The sequence below is a fragment of the Python bivittatus genome, unplaced genomic scaffold, assembly GCF_059951505.1.
Source record: "Python bivittatus isolate LINGU-HERP-01145 unplaced genomic scaffold, Pbiv_v1 ctg000980_np1212, whole genome shotgun sequence".
NCBI classification, from domain to species: Eukaryota; Metazoa; Chordata; class Lepidosauria; order Squamata; family Pythonidae; genus Python; species Python bivittatus.
This window is the reverse complement of record NW_028277125.1, coordinates 5,972,206-5,992,728: the sequence shown is the minus strand read 5'-3', so window position 1 is coordinate 5,992,728 and position 20,523 is coordinate 5,972,206. Positions and strand designations below refer to the sequence as shown.

Here is a 20,523-nt window from a genome sequence, read left to right as displayed (position 1 = left end):
ACTTTTTACATACAATAATCTTGCTGCAGGCTTTTTCCATGTTCTGATATTCTAATACAGACTTGGTCAGTCTTTAGGTGATTTGTAATAAATCAACAAGGCTTCCTGATATTCAGCAGTTTTAATACGTAGAACTGAGTTTTTCTAAAAAGAGATATGTCATGCCTCATCTTGCACTAATTGCCTGTCTTAACATGTTCTCGGTGTTCCTCTCATGTTGTGGTTATTTTATCTTTGATCAGTTCTCTGTGCAACTTTACTAGTCACTTTGAGAGTTTGTCCCGTGACTAACCAAAGGTACTCAGAAAGGAGAAAGCAGATAATCAGAAATCATGTCTTGGAGATGTTTTCCAAATGAACCATGGACCATTTTTAAGTCTACAGTGGGTGGCAGTTCTCTTTTACAGGGTGCTAAAGAAACTATATTGAAACTGTTGAATATACTTATCGCAGTTGGCACCATTTAGCTGTTCTTGTCTGATCTCAAAAGCTAAGCGGGAACAGACCTGGTTAATTCTGTATAGGGAAAACGGTCCAACTGCCCCTTGAAGCAAGTGGGGAGGATCAGGGGTAGAGGTGACAGTGATGGTGGCAAGACACTGTAGTACTCTGCTTAAAGAAGGGGGAGAGAAAATCCCAGAAGCTGGGAACTGGGATGAGATGGGAGTTTTTGCTGATTGGAAACATACATCTTCACAACATTCTTTTCTGGAGCAGGAGCGTCCCCAAATTCACATAAGCTCCATGACATTTTGGGGACACAGGAAAAACGATAACAACAAAGAGTTTTCTGTATTTCCTTGATGCCATCTCATAGCTATTTGCATTTCTGCAATCTAGATGTGATAGTGCTGTTCAGAGATGTCCTTTTGTGTGTTTTAATTGCAATATAAGAGAGCCAGTTTGGTGGAGTAGTTAAGGCCCCAGGCTAGAAACCAGGAGACCATGGATTCTAGTCCTGCCTTAGGCACAAAGCCAACTGGGTGACCTTGCGCCAGGCCTTCTCTCTCTGCCCTAGGAAGGAGGCAAGGGCAAACCCCTTCTGAAACCTTGCCAAGAAAACTGCAGGGACTTATCCAGGCAATTGCCAGGAATCAACACTGACTTGAAGGCCCACACGCACGCGCGCGTGCACGCGCGCACACACACACACACAGTATCTACAAACCCAGAAAATGGGCTAATTCAGTAATCTTCTTAAATGTGTTCTATGAATGCAACCTGTAACCTACAGTATGTGCTAAATAAATGTTTTAGATTATATATACCAAATTGGATCTGTGCTTGACCAGTGTGGATTTTACTTGCCTTCCATATTAGATTCTGTTACTCCCAGTTCCTTCATTTATGTGAGCAATTCATGCTTGAATTAACCATACCTGATAAGATGCACGTGGATGATGCAGTAAAAATTAAATCGTTAGTATTATCATGAACCTTAATGGGATCATACCTGGCAGCTGACCTTGCAAGATTAGTCTAATGATGTCAGTCTAGTGATGTTCTACTTTTATTTAAAAGGGTGTTGTGGACTGACTGAAAGAACTGGAATTGTCTGTGAGGAAAGCTGAAGCCACAGAAAGAAGGTTCAACACATCTACATGTAACTAGGCAAGTACTGAGGGAGAAAAAGAGAAGAAAGGAAAATGTCGGTGATATATCTCTTGTCAGTCATCATTCTTCTGTGTCTTCTGATGTTCTACCTCCTAAGGCAATTTTGGTTTCGCAGTCATTATCCTTCAGGATGGCTTCCATTGCCTACGATTGGAAGCTTATGGCAAGCTGGCATCAGGCTTTATCAAGAGACTCTATCTGAGGTAACCCTTTTGAATTAACTGCTAAATTAAATTTGTTAAGTTCAGCGAGTTAAAGGATTTTGGAAGAGAACTGTGAATTCTTTTCCATTGAAAGGTAACATTGGTTAAAATGATCTGGGCCATACTTGGGCACATTGTTTTAAACCCTGGGAAGGAATCCATTAAAGACTTCTTGGAGCTCAATCTTCAAGAAGAAAGAGAGAAATGGACAGAGATGCCATCAGAATTGTTCTCTCAGTTCTACTGGCACAGCCAGATGTAGGTCTAGGCTAAGCATGCTACAGTTTAGAGCCTCACAGTCTGAAGGGGTCTCTCAAAATTCAGATTCCCCCCCCCCCCCATTTGTAACAGTTTTATTCTAATTTCATATGACTCACTTGACCCTCATAAATTGACATGCGTTCACACCTTCTGTTCAAAGAGGGCTCTTCTCCATCCAGTCACGGGGTTCTTAGGCATCTTGATGGTATTCTTGTCAAGTTCCATTCTTACACAGCTTTATTCTCTGTTAGCACTTGTCAAATACAGCTTCTACTGCTTATCAGAGCTTAGGACCTCACCATGTCTAAATTCGATGTTGTCTATGGGAATCTTTGAGCAGATATTTTCTGATACTGGTTCTCTAATATTAAGGAGGCAGGGAGGGTTGTGCTGGGGAAGGACAGTGAGGAGAAGATATGGATCTGTCATAAATTAACTTCTCCCTATTGAAATCAGTGAGAAGAAATTCACACACACACACACATGTGTGTGTGTGTGTGTGTATGTATATATGTATGTATGTATAGCGGGGGGTGGGAGGCAGGGAGGGAGGGAGGGAGGGAGAAGGAAAATGCTGCTTCCTTAATGGGATGAATTTAGTAAGATTTAAGTGGAACTGGAACTCCATAAGGAACAGATGGTTTGTTCTATCAAATTCTTTATACATGTTTGCTCAGGACTTAGCCATTTCTAATGATTCCTATTAAGTACAGATAGACCTCACTTACCAACTGCCTTGTTCAGCAGCCATTCAAAGTTATGACAGTGCTGAAAAAATAACTTTATGACCAATGCCTGCAATTACGACCGTCATAGTGTCCCTCAGTCACGTGATCACCATTATAGTCAGTATGTGTTGTCCTGTGCCTGACTTTTTTTTTTTTTTGCTTTTTTCCCTTCTTGCAGAGCAGAGAAATTGAAGAGGAAGGGATTACAAGAGAATGAGCAAGCACATAATGAAAGATTGCCTACAAAAATCACTTGTTTTTTTTCTTGTTTTTCTCCCCTCACAGAGCAAGGAATTCCCCATTGTGTGCCTGCTTATCCTCTTGTAATCCCTTCCTCTCCAATGAATTTAAATGCAAACATTAATTCCCTTCTTGTTAATTATCCCAGGGCCAGAGTGAGCGTTCCAAAGGGTGGGGGAGTGGGAAAAAGGAAAGCACAGTCATGGTCATGTGATTTCCCACTTAGCGACTGCTTCGCTTAATGACAGAGCTGCCAATCCCAATTGTGATCACTAAACAAGGACTATCTTTGTTGCATTTTTATAATGTATCAATTTTAATGCATTGGATAAGTGCAGCCACTACGTCTTTATCTGCTGTGGTTAAGTGTATTGTACAAACAGCCATATTTTCACACCAGCTCTGTAAGAGAGGCTTAGTTGCAAGAGACGGACTCAACCAGGGTTAGCCTGTGAGTTTCAAGGTAGAATAGAAATCCTAGCTCCTAATCTATTCTGACATTCTGGTATTAGCTCATTTCAATGAGGGATACCAGGCCTGGGCTACGAAACTCAAGATTCCCTCCAGGTGGCAGCAAAGTGATACAGAAAACTCTCTTTATTGTCCTCCATATGTTTTTGGCCCAGATATTAGTAGGTGTTAAATGAAAACATTTAATGTCATCTAGGGTAGAGGAGGTTTTGACTTGAAAGACATTTGGAGAGGACACAGTCTTGGAAACATAGGCTTTTTCACAAATATTATCATATACATGTCCATTTACTCAAGAAGGGCCTCCATCTCAATTATTTCTTGATAGAACATGAGTCCAGGGAAAATCATGGCTTACATACTGCTATCTAAGGAGACTTTAGACTAACACATAGCTGACCAGGTAAAAGAGAAAAACTGCGCAGCCTGAAACACTTTGAAATGTAAGAAGGAAAGTGTTGACCTAACCTTTTCTGATGTAAACCACCAAGGGTCAATTCTGATTGCAATATATATAAATGTAATTAACCAAATAATTTAATAAATTCATAAAATGTAAAGCAACAGGAAAACTTGACATACAGCTTAAGATAAAAGCACAGAAACCATTGCGTGAAAAGACAACATTGGTTTTTGATGATGAGTATCCATTTGCTCAAAAGCCATTATTTCAGTGGAGTTATTTCACATTCTTAGCAAAACGTTTTCATCTGTTCCCTCTAATATCCAGCTGGGTGGCCAATTATGGTAAATCTCTTGCAAAATATGGCTGCCCCACCATTTCCCAAGCAGCTGCTAAAACCTCACTCCGAGGAAGGTAGCATCCTATTAATTAGAGCAGCTTTCCCAAAGCTGGCTTCTATAGCTGGATCAGCTGTCGTGTCCACTTAAGTAGGCAGAGCAGATAATTAAAAAGTCAGCCCAGATGTGTCTGCATGTTCTCTTTTTCTCTGCTTGCAACATCTCAGTATGCAGTATGCCCTAGATAATGCTGTGTCATAAAATTAAATCTACCATATCTTCTTTCAGTCCAAAGACTCCATCCCTCCAACAATCCTTAACCAAGTTATTGAAACTCATTTTCTGGGTTTGCACAGTATATGGAACAATTGATGAACTCAATGGACTTGGTATGTGTGATGCAAAAACAAACCAACATTAAAAGTAAGCAAATTCAGTATATTTTGCAAATGCAGAAATATGCCTTCAATTGATTTGGTTAGTCATGTTTTGTGAACAGATACACACAAAGAATTTTAGAAACTGGAACAAAGCCAAGTAGGAAAAAAACCCCTTGCTCTTCTCTTTTTTTATCTAAAAATTCACTGATATTGGGAACACTTTAATATGGTTCCTATTTTGAGCAGGGAATTAGAGGTAATGGCCTACATGGCTCCTTCCAAATTCAGGGCATGCTAAGTCTGTACAATTGGCTAAAATGTTATGCTGTTGTGAACAGAGCTCAGTCTTGAACAGTTCCAAGAACTGAGCTTGCCAAGCTGAGGAGTAAAAGCAGGTGGTTGGAAGGTGGGTGCCATATTTTGCTATGTAACCCAAAGCTTCTCCATGCCTCTGTTGCACTAGATGACAGTGCCCCGAAATCAATACCGTTGGAACTGTTAAGCTTAAAGAAGGGAAGGTTAAGGGGAGACAGGATTGCAACCTTCAGATACTTGAAGGGCTGTCATAGGGAAGAAGGTGTGGATTTATTATCCATAACTCCTAGGAAAGGACAAGAATCAACAGGTGGAAGATCTGCAGAAGTAACCAACCTTGAAATAAGGAGGAGTTTCTTGACCATGAGAACTATTAAAAGCAGGGGAACAACTTGCCTCCTAGAGTCATGGGAGCTCCTTCACTGGAAGTTTTCAGACAAAGATTGGACAGGAGGTTGGACAAGAAGACCTCCCAGTTCTCAGTAATACATGCCAAGTCAGCCCCCTCACCTGTGATTAAATGACAGATAAGGAATGCCTTATTACAGGCTGACCTGGTGTTCAGCAGCAGCAACCAGAAGCCCAGATTAATTTATATGGCATAATGAACTTCTAAAGAAACAATAGAAGCCAAATAAGATACCTTTCATCAGCAATTAGAGGCCTTCTGGAAAGAGCTTAAGACCTGGCTGTTTGCCGGGACATGGGGGTCAGGAAGATAGTGAGGCCCATGTGGTTTTTCGTTACTTTGAGGTTTTTTATTCTTGGCTGCCATTTCTTTTTCTTTTATTATATGTTGTGGGTTTTTCTTTACAGTCATTTATAGGTAGTTCTTGACTTATGACCATTCATTCAGTGACCATTCATAGTTATGACGGCACTGAACAAATGATGGTTATGACCAGTTCTTGGAGTTCTGGCCATCCCAGCACCTCCATGGTCATGTGATCATGATCTGGGTGCTTGGCAATCAGCTTGCACTTATGACTGGTTGCAGTGCCCTGCGATCATGAGATTGCAATTTCTGACCTTCCCTGCCAGCTTCCCCAGAAAGTCAATGGCAAAGCCAGCAGGGAAGGTTGAAGTCCCCCAGCCCCTCTGTGCTTGCACCATGCCAGCCACTCACAACCCCCCATGCACCCTCCCCAAGCCTCGCTGTGTCTCCCTTGCACCCCTGCACAACCCCTTGTACCCCTGCACACCCTCCCAAGCCTTGCTGTGCCTCCCTCACACTCTCACGCACCCACCCAGACTCTCGTTGTGCCTCCCTCACACCCTTGTGCACCCTCTTGCATCCTTCCCCACCCAGCAGCAGCCATTTACCTGCCTGCTGGTCTGCTTGCAAGCTGCTTTGGACTTGCAACTTCCTGGTGGCTTCCTCGTCGACTAGGTTGTGGGAAGCTGGCAGGAAGTTGTCTCGCCTAATGACTGTGGGATTTGTTAATGATGGCAACTGGGACTGCAGGGATTGCTGTTGCTAAGTGATGCAATTATATGACATTGCGCTTTATGATCACATCGCTTAGCAATGGAAACTCTGGTCCCAATTGCCGTCGTAAGTTGAGGACTACCTGTATATTGCTGTTTTAATTTTCATGCTTTTAAATTGCTTTCGTGAGAGGGGTGGTCATATCAGTAGAAAGAAACAAATAAATGTATCTTCAGAAAATAGCTTTCCCCAGTGTTGGATCCAGCTGCTAAATCCTAAAGCTCACAGAACACATTTAATATGATGAGAATGGTGGAAGAGTTTATTACTGGATCTCTTGTTGCTTTTAAAGCCTCAGTCATATTAAGGCTCTAACATAATAGGTGGTCCTCATTTAGTGACCACAGTTGGGACCCACAACTCAGTCATTAAGCAAAGCAGTTGCTAAATGAAATATCACAATTTTACGATTTTACTTCAGCTTTTCTTTGCTTCACAGACCTGCGAAGGTTGTAAATGCAAGGACTGGTCAGAAAGTTACTTTTTCATCACTGTCATAATTGCGAATGGTTTCTAAATGAGTCAGTCGCTAAATGAGGACTACCTATAGCTGTACTCACCCAATACCCTTAACCTGGCTATTGAATTCATTTTTGGGGATTTACATAATACACTGGATAATAACCTAACCCAAAAGGGTGGGCTTGCATAACACCCCAAGCTACCAAAAAAACCCATTTTAACTAAAGTTAACACCAGCCAAGTGTAGCACGTTATGCAAATATATCCACTCCATCTTTTTATTGGAATGTTGTGCTAAAGGAGAAGAGGAGAAGGACCAAGATAACAGACGTCCTGATGCCAACTCACCATTCTGGCTAGGATTGGGTCTCACTGCCTCTGACTCCTTCATGCTTCAGCTTGGTCCTCCTCCTCTTCACCATCTGAGAATTGCAATGACCTGGTTAATGATGGGACTGGAAATGTTCTGTTTGTGCACGTGAGGGTTCCTGAGCAATAATCAGTGAAGCAGAAAATGCAGTACAGGGAGAGGCAAAGCTTAGCACCTCACTAACTACATCCTGCCTGGAGCAGGGTGAAAGAACAGGTGCTCTGTGGGTGGATTCCAGGGAAGAAAGGCAGAAGATTAGCTTTGTCTCTCTCTCTCTCTGCCCACTCTTTGCCTAAGAAAGAACACAAAATAAATCCTTAATGCTATCAAAGCTCTATTGCCCCCTTGTGGTCAATAGGTCATGAGGTGCTGAAGAATCCGTGGGTTTGGATTTGCACCCCTGTTAGTGAAATGCACAGTAGGAACACAACTATTATGAAAGGGAAGATTAATCACGTGCAATCTTGAAATTGCCTTCAAGAACCTGCCACAATAATTAAAATATTTGGTACCCATACAATATTTATAAAAATTAGGGTGGAAAAGCATCAACCAAGTAAATTAACGTGCAGCTGAATTTGCTGTTTGGAATTAACATGGCAAATCCTTTCTTGCATTTCCTGCAATCTTGTTTACTTCGTTTGCTAAAAATAAAACTAGGAAAGAATATTCTCATTACTTTAAAACTCTTTTTTTTATTTGCCGTAGACAGAGAGGAGGGGTGAGTAGACTGGAAGTTCCCAGCAGGAGAAGCTGAAAATTCCATTTTCCCCTGAAAGAACCACATCCAAAAATAACATTTCTTATTTTTATCTCAATCCAAACAGCAGTTGAAAGAACAGCATGGAATCTCTAAGACATCTATGACGCCTTACGGTAGCATACTCAATGAAAATGGTAGGTTTTTATAAAAAATGAAAGTATTTGTACTGGTCTTCTCGTTGGAAACATTGGATGCTTCAACACAAGCATCCTTCTGGTGTTCTGACTTGAACTTGAGATTTTATTGGGGATCCAGATGTTGTGAGAAAATGCTCACTTTAAATTAGAAACCAAAATGATTGGACATAGATGCAACAAATATAATTTTATTGGAACGCATTATGGTGATCATGAGTCTCCGCCCCAACAGAATGCAAATAAAAGAGATATGAGTGAAGCATCTCTACAGATTATATATGTTTGGTTGGTTACATTACAAAAAGGAAGATAAAATAAGCAATACCATTGCAATATGACCTTTACACCAGAATACTTTGATAAACCCTTTGAATGACCTCTCTGTTACGCTTCACACTAGTAGAATCCTTTCAAATTATATCAGCATGTACAATAAACAACATTGTGTGTGTTATCCTTTTACACCATTCCATTCACACTCTCAAGAAAGGACAGCTGTCTGGTTCCTGTTTTCTATCTCCATTCCAGGGTCACAGCACTGAGCGCTGAGCTACATACAGTACACTTTGATACTTAACCTAACAGAATATACGATCCATTTCTAGGGGATGCAAATAAACATATGAATTAGACCTCCCCATGGACATCAATTATTTCTACTTGTAGCTTTCAGGTGCTTCAAACTGATAAGCACTTCCCTATTGGTCAGGAAGGCCACAGTGGATTTAATTTGTGTGTTGGCAGCCGGTCTGTGTTAGGGACTTTACCACTGAGTTCTGTAATGAAGACACTCTATACTGTATTTCCAACTCTTTTCCTTGGAGTACTTACTAGGCAGTTCAGCTCTGCTGAATACTGGAGATGTGGCTCACGCAGCACATTAACCCAGCCTTCACTCAGAAAGGCAAAAAGTTGCTTTAGAGTGCACAGGTATCCCAAAATAGACGAAATATGTCTTTTCTTGGAATTGTGCTGCAGCTGTGGAGGATAGTGGAAAAGTCACAGCCGCTTAAAGGAGTTGTGGGCTGGTGTTTTGTGAGCCCCCATACATTCTCTGACAGGTGTTTTTTCCCCCCCACTTTGAATGTAAAGTGCTACTGAGTAGGCAATGTGGAAGACATGAAAGCTTCACCAAGAAAGACACAGGGAAGCAGTGAGCTATATTTGTTGAGAGAAATTGATAGAGCAGATTTAAAAAGAAAAGCTATACACTTCTAGTTTATGGTTGTGGATCTTCTACCTTAACAATATAAAAACTGAAATACATAACAATGGAAATATTTATAATTTCCAGATCACCTCCACTTCCAGATTTAGAATCCTACAAGGAATGGACTAAGTGGTTGAGCACATGATTTGCATGCAGAAGATACATGGTTCAAATCTCAGAATCTCCTGGTAGGGCTGGAAAAAATTCCTCTTGGTGTATTGCTTCCCTCAGTGCTACCTTCATTGATCTGTGGAAAAACTAGCATTTTGATTCAATAGAAGGTCTTTCCTATGTTCTTATCCTGGGCCAAATCCATGTTTTGTAAACATTCGGTTGCAAACATTTTTCTAATCAACTATTCCACATGACTCATCAGCACTAAAACCGGGGTGGTCAAGTCTAGTTAAGGGATAAAATGTCTTATATGAATGTTTGGATAATCAAAGATGGGAGACAGTAAATTATCTCAAACATCCTGTATTGGCCAATAGCAGAGGCACAACATTACATTATAGAGACTCACTTTGCATCAGCATTGAAATGTGTAGATTTTATGGGTGAGGTAAGTCTTATATGCACTCAGTTGAAAAGGAAAGAAGGAAAAAAAAATAATATATTTACATTTTGATAAGAACGTACTTAGTTCTCACTTCCTCTCTTGGTATAAAACCTGAAGGTATTTCTTTTTTAGTATTTGCACTTACTGGAATCTGGCAATGCAGTTCACCAAACCAAAAATATATACAATAATATATAGATTAGGAAAATATGACAAAGCTAACCCCAGTATACTCAGGAAAACGGCTTACAAACACCGTATATGTTAATTATCTGCAAAAAAAAAAAAAAAAAGATGATGACATATTGGAAAAAAGGTGCCCCAAAATGCATACAGGATGGATTTTTGTGCTAATTTATTTTTCTATTGCAGAACACAGGAAAAATATGAATTTAAGGTGGAAAATTTGTGAGAAAATATAATTGACAGACTCTTTTGTCCTAAATATGAACTGCCTTTTTGGATGGTTGACAATATATTGCATTATTTTATTGATTGATTTATTTTTGCCATCAATGGTTTCTTTCTTCTTTTATTTCTCAACGGTCTCAGATCTGGTGTTTTCAGATGGAGATATCTGGAAGCAGCAAAGAGAGATTGGGAAGCTTGTTTTGTCAAAGCAGCAAGAAGGAAAGACAGGAGTGGAGAGCCAAGCTGAAGAGGAGGCCCCTCGGCTGGTGGAGACTTTCACACGTGTAAATGGTATGTAGCACCAGGAGATTATGTTGGCACTTGTTTTGCTCTGCCCAAATGTTCATGGGGCCCTTGCATGCTTTGAAGTACAATTCAACACATTTTCAGTTGTATTCTAATAAAGTTGGTTCCACCATGAAATTCCAACCTGATATTAAGAAGACAGTGGAAAATATTTGTCAATCATTTCATTTGTAGGGCAACCATTTGACCCTTTGAATGCCATCACAGCTTCTATTTGCAAAGTGGTCTGGACCATGACCTTTGGCCACCGGGTCCCTCTTGAAGACAAGGACAGCCAACAAGTGGCTGACGCCATTGAATCTGCCGTAAAATCTGGAGGGAGTTTTGTCTATGCTGTAAGTTGTTCTTTGTTTATTGCTGAGACAGACAATTCTCCCTAAAGGACCGAAGCTTTCAGAGAGCTATTGTGATGATCTTAAGCGAGGGTGAAAAGAATTGCCATCTTGCCTTGTCCCAAGTACAGTTTGTGATTGCATCAGGCCAAGACAATATCAACCATTCAACTCAGCTCAGACAGTGCAAAAAGGCTGCTTCTGCATAAGGAAGCAACTTTTATTCTACAGTTTTACCTCCTTATGACTCCTACATGAAAATATACAGTTGACTGTATCTCCCCTTCCCTCCTTCCCTCACTCATATTACACTACTCCTTAGTTAATCTAGTTCACAAAGGTAGGTGGATAAAAGGTGGAGAGTGAGAGATCTCAGTGTAGGTGTGTGCACAGTTGTGTACAGACGCATGGATAGATGTGGATGAATGGATAGAAATCTGTGTCAGAGGGAAAAAAGGGAGAAAAAGAGGGAGATGGAGGAAATGAGCTAGCAGAAGGACAGAGAGGAAGAGAAAAGGGGTTTTCCAGCCCATGATTGTCATTGGCCTCCTTCATTTATTTTAATAAGACAATGTACCTGCAACTTCAGAAAATAAAATTTCTCTTATTAAGAAATTCTTGGTTCAGTGTTGGGTGGTCCCAGGCATGTGACTCTTGGTGGTGACATTACTTTGCTCATGTCTTCTCTGTAGCTACATAAACAGTTTCCATGCTTCATGAGATATTTCCCAGGGCCACACAAAAATGCCCTGTCTAGCAGGGAGCTGGTGCTTTCCTTTACAAAGAAGGCGATAAAGAAACATAAAGAATCAAAGGCAGCGAACGAGCCACAAGATTTCACGGATTTCTATTGGCTACAAGTGGAGAAAGTAAGTACTCATTTCTTCCTTTCTTCCTACTGTATATTTTGCAAAAGGGGCTAGTCAAAGGAATCAATACATTCCTTGCTACATTGAGTTTTCTAAATGTCAAGAAGACATCTGAGAGTCTTCATATAATACTTATTTTTGGAACTCTTGCTTGTTGCACTTCCCCACATTTCTCTTTGCCATTACAATGGAAGATTACCCACAAATAAACACGGATTGGAAATACTGGGAAAAAGTATCAAAAGTTTTAGATACCACTGAATGTCATTGAAAAACTTGAGTTGTGAATATCATTGAATGACTAGGGAGTTTAAATAACAACTGGTTGGTATTTAAGGACTTTATCTGTGTAGAATCAAGGAGTTGGGAGGGGCTATTGAGTTACACCCCCTTATTCAGTGCAGGAATCCAAATCAAAGTATCCCTAACAGATGGCTGTCCAGACTCTTCATGAACACATCTAGCAAAATGTCTTGATGAAGAATTATAGAATAATCAGGTAACCAAAGGAGGTGGTAATTTCTCAAGTTCATTTGAGTGTGGAATATTTATCAACAAAGGTCTGAGGCTGGGTGTCAGTGAAGATTCCGGGTTGAAAATAATAACTTTGAAGTTAAATGCTTTTGTCCATTGAAAAGATGTGCTTCTTTCATCAAAATCTACTATTCAGCCTGTGATTTGCTGTAGGTAGAGTTTTGAGTGTTTCACACTGTGGGGATCAAGCAGCTTGTAATTGGCAAAACAGAATGGAGTATGGAGATAAGAATAAATATCCTGAATAATCCTAATTTATGCCAAACTTGATCCATTGCAAAAGTCGTATTTGCCCTCGTAACTATAGGAGAACACGGCTTGTTCCAACTTTATTTTTTTGGGTGACATAAAGATAAGTTGTCACCTGGGCACCACCAATAGGTGAAGAGCAAGTGAAGTTCTTCTCCACTGCTACATCCCTGATTTATCCTCTTAGTGGAATCCCACCAATATGTTATTACTACTCTCAAAAGTCTAAAGAATCCAATTAGTGCTGCATGTGATTTTTGAAGGGGCAATCAGATATTATTCCACAGGGGCATAAACATAGAATCAACAGATTTTTGAGTGGAGCCACAAAGGGAAAGGACTGTAAGTGTAAGTTGCAGAATCTCCATCAGTCTGCTACCTTGAACGTCTTTGTGTTGATTGATAAGCAAGGCATACAATGATGAGAAATAAAGTATTTAGTCATATTGCTGTTTTAGCACCACACATTTGCATAAAAATTCTGCATTTTTCCCCTTGCCACTGCCATATTTCCAGTTGACCTAAGGTTTAGTGTGCTTGAGGTAACACAGTGCTTGTCAGCCTTGTGAAGTAGTCCAGACAGGAAGCACACCCAGATGAACTAATTCTACTTTATTGTAAGGTTACATTAACAGAATCTTGCAAGTTTGAAAGTACATTTCTCCACCCTTGCCTTTACAGCCCAAGAAACTAGGGAGGGTCCCTTCTGAGATGTTTGCCACACACACATTCTTGCTGCAGCTTAGCTCTTCTTATCTGACTGTTCCCCTGGCTGTGGCTCTTCCCCCTGCCTCCCAAGGTCATTCCCACATACCATAACAGTGCTCCCTGTCAAATTCAGTTCAGGGGAGCTCTAATCACAGGAGAACACAAGTAAGATAACCAAATGATAGGCACCTCATTCAAAATTTCTGCTACTAATTGGCCACTGGGCTATGTTGTAACTACAGGTAATCCTTGACTTATGACCATTTGTTCAGCGACCATTCAAAGTTATTGCAGAGCTGAATGAAGGGACTTACCACCGGTTCCTGAAGTTACAGCTGTTGCAGCACCCCTGCGGTCACATGATCAAAATTTGGGTGCTTGGCAGCCTGCCTGCACTTACAACCACAGGGGCACTTTAACTCCCCCCACCTGCCTATCTCCCCCCACTTTTGGTCCCCTGCACTCAGTGGCCCCTGCTGCCCTAGCTGACTTTCGCCATCTTCTTGCTCCCACTGCTGACCAAGCATGCCCGAGGCAGCTGCTGGCCACATGAGACCATCTTCCCTAGGTCTCACCAGGAAACCGCCACATGAGACCTTGGGAAGAAAGCCTCATGCGGCCAGCAGCTGCATTGCAAAGGGCCAGGGCAGGCACGCCTCATCAGCAGCAGGAGCAAGAAGACAGTGAAGGCCAGCTGGGGCCTTGGAGTGCAGGGCAGCAGGGGCCTTGGAGTGCAGGGTGGCAAGGGTGACTGTGCCTGGGACTGGGCTGGGGTGACTGTGGCTTCTCAGGATGCTGTGGCTTTGCGCCATACTGCTGGTGGTGGGCTGGGGAGGCTGAGGCTTCCAAAGGCAGCTGCAGCTTCACATTGTACTGTGGCTCAGGGTGCTGTGGTTTTGCACCATGCTGCCGGGGCTTCCTGGGGTGCTGTGGCTTCACGCTGCACTGCTGGGGTGGGCTGGGGAGGCTGAGGCTTCCAAAGGCAGCTGCAGCTTCACGTTGTGCTGTGGCTCAGGGGCTTCTTGCAGCCCCAGAACTGCAGTGTGTTAAGAAGCCCCTGAGCTGCAGTGTGGCAAGCAGCCTTAGATCTGCATAGTTCTGGGGCTGCTTGTTGCCCCATATGGCAGGGTGCAGGGTGGCCAAAAGGCAGAGATGGGGGTAGATAGGCGGGTGGGGGGAGTTGAAGAGAAGGCAGTCCCTTATCTCACCAAGGCTTGGGGCTGGGGGGGCGGACCAAGCTTGCAATGGCTTGGATTGGGGTGGGTCCTCGGCTAATGACTGGTGGAATTTGGTTAACAATGGCAACAGGGACTGCTGGGATTGCCATTGCTAAGTGATGTGGTCATGTGACATTGCACTTAGCGATGGAAATTCCAGTCCCAATTACCATCGTAAGTTGAGCACTACCTGTATGACAGGTAGGTGTGGATTTAATGTTACAGGACAGGATCTATTTTACAAGATGTGAAGCACTTGGAGGAGGAGAACAAAGCTAGTCAACAGAAGGAAGAAGAATTGAAGGACCTGGATATAATGCTCCTGTCCTCCTCTACTGGATGACTTAGGAGCTGAAGGGCCCCTAGCCAAAAGTAGTTAAACCATATTGGGCATGTATGAGTAACTATGTCCACACTGCCCTAGATTTGACAAAAGAGAATCAAGAAAAATCTGATGATTAACAGATAACAAATACTGTGCCCCTCCATCACACCAGTTGGCCCTTAGGCAGGCTGACACATCTGCCAAAGCCAGATGTCTAATCTGTCCTGTGGCCAAAGCCAATATGGACTGGGCGGACAGGGAACAGAAGGCAGGAGTCACATCAATAGCTTAAGGATGCCAATAAGAATTTGGTCAATCCTCTCCCCTTGGTTCACCTGACTGCATCACTATCAGAAGGGCTGTTGAAGCCCATGGCAAAAACAGTGTTGGAACAAAGGGAGGGGAGACACTTCTTCAACATCAGTGCAGCGTTAAAGACAATGACAAAAAATAGGGGAGAAATGGGAGGTTGTCAGGGAGGTGTAAGTTGGGAAGGGTCCTTAGAACAGGATTTGAGAAATATTTTCCTAAACTCACAAATATGTGCAAAGATCATGGTACATTACTAGTGAATGTATGATCTTGTAGAATAGGGAGCCACACAGAAGATACGGTAAAGTTTGGAAGACCTGGCAATAACTTGTAAATGACATTTGCTTTTCTTTTTTCTTTTGTCACAAACAGAGCAAGGCTGGGCACAATACTGCCTATAATGAAGAGAACCTAGCTGAATGTGTTTTTGACTTCCTTATCTCAGGGGCAGAGTCAACTGCAATCAGTCTGCAGTGGGCACTCCTGCTGATGGCATCTCATCCAGACATTCAAGGTGAGAGAGGACTAACCATGGAAAGAAGATTGTTATTGATCCCAGGTAGAGCAGAGGGGATGGCTTTCATTTTAATACAGCACCCAAAGGTGGTAGAATGCCTCCCTCTCTAGAAAAAATAATAAGGGGAAGCTGTTGCTCTAAGCCAGTGCTGTCCAAACTTGGCCACTTTAAGATGAGTGGACTTCAACTCCCAGAATTCTGGAAGTTGAAGTCCACTCATCTTAAAGTGACCAAGTTTGGACAACACTGCTCTAAGCAGTGCTTCAACTGGGCTTGGCAGCCTAAACATCTGAGGAAGTTGCAGCAAGTGAAAATGTATATTTGCTCCCACCAGTATTCTTGGGTTGGGAGTGGCATTTGGTGAGAAAATGACTTCTCCGGTAGCTCCTGAAGAGTTGTTCCGGGAGTAACTTTTGCAATTTTATAGAAGAAAATTGAAGATGAGCTATTAAGCACAGACAACCTGCAACTTGGAGCAATGGTTTAGCTTTTTTTGTTTAAAGAGCAGAAGAAATAATAAATACAGTTTTGGCTATCTCCTTGTACATAATTTCCCATCACCCTAATTGGTTTAATTGGGGTTTATATGTTTATATGATGGGGAAAATTTCACTCACATTAATAATTCCCTCTGTTCTCATTTTCTTCTGAGATACTTGTAGCTCCACAGAATGACAGCTCTGTGTTGCTTTCACATCACATACTAAGTTAGCTCATTTTCTGGGTTTGAATAATATAGTCAGCGATAACCTAGCTTATTGGGCTGGAAATACACAATATATTAAGCCAAAACCAAAACCACTAACCAAGGTTAATATCAACCAAGCTTGGATGGTTGTGTGCAAGTAGCTGCTAGGTTTGTGTCTTGGTGAAGCACCTTGTCTGAACACAGGCTAAACCAAGTGTTCCATGGGATGTCTCAGGCTGCCCTCCAGATGGGCTGCAAAGGATTTTCCATGGATGCATTGGCTTGAAGTATCGGGTGCTGTGCTACTATCTATCTGGAAAAGACTAGACTGAGAAAGTCAGGTTTTGGCATTGTGTAAGCAATGAAAATTGGCATGTAGTGTAGAACCAAGAAGACCCACATTCAAATCCACCTTCAGGACTTTGCTCAGTGATTCTCTTTCAGTCCAACCTACTTCATAGGGTTGTTGTTATGGGAGTAGCCTAACTAGGTCTGCCTTATCCAGCAATCATGGCATAGTAATAAGTATTTCCCAAAGTAAAATGCTCTCCCCCTTTCATTTTCCTCAGATAAAGTCCATAAGGAGATGGAGAAGGTTTTGGGTTCCTCAAACTCAGTTAGCTCTCAAGATTGGAAGAAACTACCTTATACCAGTGCTGTGATTCACGAGATCCAGCGAACCAAACATGCATTCTTATTCAGAATCATCAAACAATGTGCAAAGGATGTGAATGTCTTTGGTTTTCTCGCTCCCAAGGTATAGAAGAGTGATGATACAGCAGTGAGTGAGTGAGTGGATGGATGGATGGATGGATGGATGGATGGATGGATGGATGAATGAATGAATGAATGAATGAATGGCTCCTATATATTCTGCCTGTGACTCTGTAGTGGTCCCTGCCCCATGAAACATTCTTTCCAGAAGATCCAGCAGGCCCTATCCTCCTAGGCCCCCAGAAGGTCTTGAAAACTTGGCTCATCCCATAAGCATTGGGTAAGGTTGAAACCCAGAAAATTAAACATTTAAGAAGAATGGGGGAATATTTGCCTTTGGAATGCTGGGAGTTTTTGCTATAGTTTTGTGGATTTTGGATGTTTAATTAATAGAACAATGACATGTGAGATGGGCTGCCATATAGATGTTTTAAACAAACAAACAAACAAACAAACATCTATTCAGATCCTTTATTACATCAGTAATGAGATTCATGTCAAGTAGAAACAGTGATATTTTTAAAATACTTTCTAAAATAGGAGTTCATGAAGACCTGTTGATTTCTTCTTTTCATAGAATCCTAGAGTTATCCAACTATAGACATCTAGTCTACCCCCCTCTCAGGGCAGGATCCACCAAAGCATCTCAGATACATGACCATCAGCCTCTTTTTGGACACCTTCAGTGAAGCTGTACTGAAATCTTCATATAGCAGCCTGTTCTTTTCACCAGTGGCTATAGCTCATAGGTTTTGGGAGGATTAAAAAACAAAACAAAACAGGAAGAGTATAATAATACTTTATTCATGTTCAGAATGATTTTTTTACTATATCTGTTTGATAAGAGGCACACAAATTGATGTACGTTCAGGTGTGCCACAGAAATATAATATGATTAGTTCCAAATGGATGAAGCTTGTACATACTATATGAAAAATACTCAAGAATTGGTCCTGTGAAAGTGAGGAAGTAATCTGAAATGGGATAGTTTGGATGCATTTTGGATCAACTGTTTTTTTTTTTTAAATTACTTCCAGGGAACGTTTATTAACCCAAATCTGAATTCAGTATTTCTTGATCCCAAACTATGGGAAACACCTGAAAAATTCAACCCAAGTCATTTTTTGGATAAGGATGGACAATTTGTCAGCAGAGAAGAATTTCAACTACTTGCTACTGGTAAATATAAAAGTGGTCTATTATCATATTGACTGTGCTACTTTATGTAGTAGGTTTGTTTTAAATAGGAAAATTGTGTTTTATTTTCAAAGATAAAAGGCACGTTTAGTCCATGTAGCAGGATTTGGAGATCAATCGTTAGTCCCTAAATTATCTGTTTCTCATCTACGACTTGAAATCTTTCGACATTCTATAACTTGGTTACTGTGAAGTCCTTGGGGTTCTCTGAGCTTGGTTCTTTTCTTGCAAACGTTTCATTACCCAGCTAGGTAACATCTTCAATGCTAAAATGGGATGGGGTTTGCTCTCTATTTATGTGCTGTAGCAGGCCTTGCCAGTGCTGGTAAGGGTGGGGGTTTTGTTTTGCTCCTCTGGTAGTTCCTTGATTAGCATATGTTTGCTGCTTGATTGTGTCCCTGGTGGTAACCTTTGCTTATCTGGGTGATGATTGGTGGTGATGATGGCTGGAGATTGATTGCTGGTGAGGCTTTCTTCTGGTCTTTTGTCTCTTTTGAATAGTATGTAGATGCTGTTTATCTCTATGTGTCTGTTAATTGCTGCTTTGTCTGAATACCAGGCTTCCAAGAATTCTCTTGCATATTTGGATTTAGCTTGGTCTAAAATGCTGACAGTTTCCCAGTTAAAACTATGGTTGAGTCTTGGTTACTGAAAACTTGGTTACTGAAAGAACGTTTTGTCCTGCAGAAATAGGACCATGACAAGGTTCATCAGTCATGCTAAATCACTGTTCACTGAATAAATCATACTGTCATTGGCTAGATCTTCACAACACACTAAACTGCAGAAGCATGATTTACAAACCACTCTTCATGTGGGTTAATACAATACACAGTAAACTGGAATTAAATTCCTAACATTAGAGCCTAGTGCTGTATGAATTAGGCTGTAGCAATGCTATCTTAATGATCAAACCCTATAATAAATTATTGGCAAAAGTTTGCTTTTCAGTTGCCTGTTTGTACAATACTTTGAACAAGGCCTATTAAGACATAATGGCTACACTTGAATGAAGTGTGAAGCTTGGTTAGTGTAAATTTGGGTTACTGATTTTAGTATGTTAAGTGAATTCAGAGAGTTGGTTTAGTTTATAGTTCAATTTACTACATGAAATTAGACAATAAGTCAATTCAAGGATAAACTTAATCATGTTGGGAGAATGAAGATGGTCTTCATATATTAAGAGAAAATTACTTATGACTCTTGTATCTCAGCCAGTTTTTGGAGCAGTGCCAGCTGAAATGATAAAGGAGGTTGCATGGAAGAGGTTTTCAGATGGTTAGGAGGGCACTTTGGGAGTATGTATCCTCAGATACCTTTCTCTCTCAAGGTTATCGGTAGTGGTTGTCTCATGATTATTTTGCTATGATATTTGTAATTATGCTTTCCATTTCTTCCACAGGGTCAGATGTGTCTTTAGAGGATAAGTTAGCAAGAACGGAGCTCTTTATCTTCTTTACAAATCTGCTCAAGACATTCATCTTCCAACTTCCAGAAGGAGAGAAAAAAGCCAGCAAAGAACCTAGAATTGGGTTGACAACATACCCTCATTCTTATAAAATCTGTGCTGTTCCTCACCACAAGACATCATAAATTATAATTATCATTGGCACACTCTGGTTTTACAATAAATTTATCCTAGTGTGAAATTCAATCTTGGCTTGCTCAATTCAATCTTGAGTGGAAATTTACAGAACTTGAGTCAAATCTTTGATGGATTGGATTGCTCAATCTGTGATGATCGCCTGACAAATTCTTCCTAGTTTGATATTATTACTCTAGAGTACAGTAGTGGTTTCTTGCAATACATAACATTTTTTGATTATGTGCCATCAAGTCGTTTTTGACTCCTAGCAACCACATAGATGGAATTTCTCCATGACGATCTATCCCTAACCTGTTCTTTCAGGTCTCCCAATGGTGCAGTCATCACCACTGTAATGCATAACATTACATTCTCTCATTTTGTGCCTTTGGAAAAATCTTCAGGGAGTTGATTAATTAAATTTTAGGTAACCTGTTTTTGCAGCATTTGGGATATGGTATATTCTCTTTTACAAGTTGATTGGTAGGTTACCTTGAGGTTTATGTGCTAAGAGAAATGTATTTATTATTCAGAAATTGTCTGTGCCATGCACGCCTTCAATGGCTGTGGGCACCTAAAAAAAGACAATAAAAACAATAATACCCCTCACCTTTTT

At 41.1% G+C, this 20,523-nt stretch overlaps 1 protein-coding gene across 1 annotated transcript; it reads left to right on the top strand.

Annotated features, from left to right (window-relative positions):
• Nucleotides 1–1,646: 1,646 nt before the first annotated feature.
• LOC103061061 (cytochrome P450 2J5-like) lies at nt 1,647–19,915 on the top strand. Its single transcript, XM_088132078.1, has 9 exons — nt 1,647–1,817; nt 8,102–8,171; nt 10,511–10,645; nt 10,835–10,995; nt 11,685–11,861; nt 15,579–15,720; nt 16,981–17,168; nt 18,163–18,304; nt 19,731–19,915. The coding sequence occupies exons 1-9, from the start codon at nt 1,647–1,649 to the stop codon at nt 19,913–19,915; spliced, it is 1,371 nt and encodes a 456-aa protein (XP_087988204.1).
• The last annotated feature ends 608 nt before the right edge of the window (nt 19,916–20,523 follow it).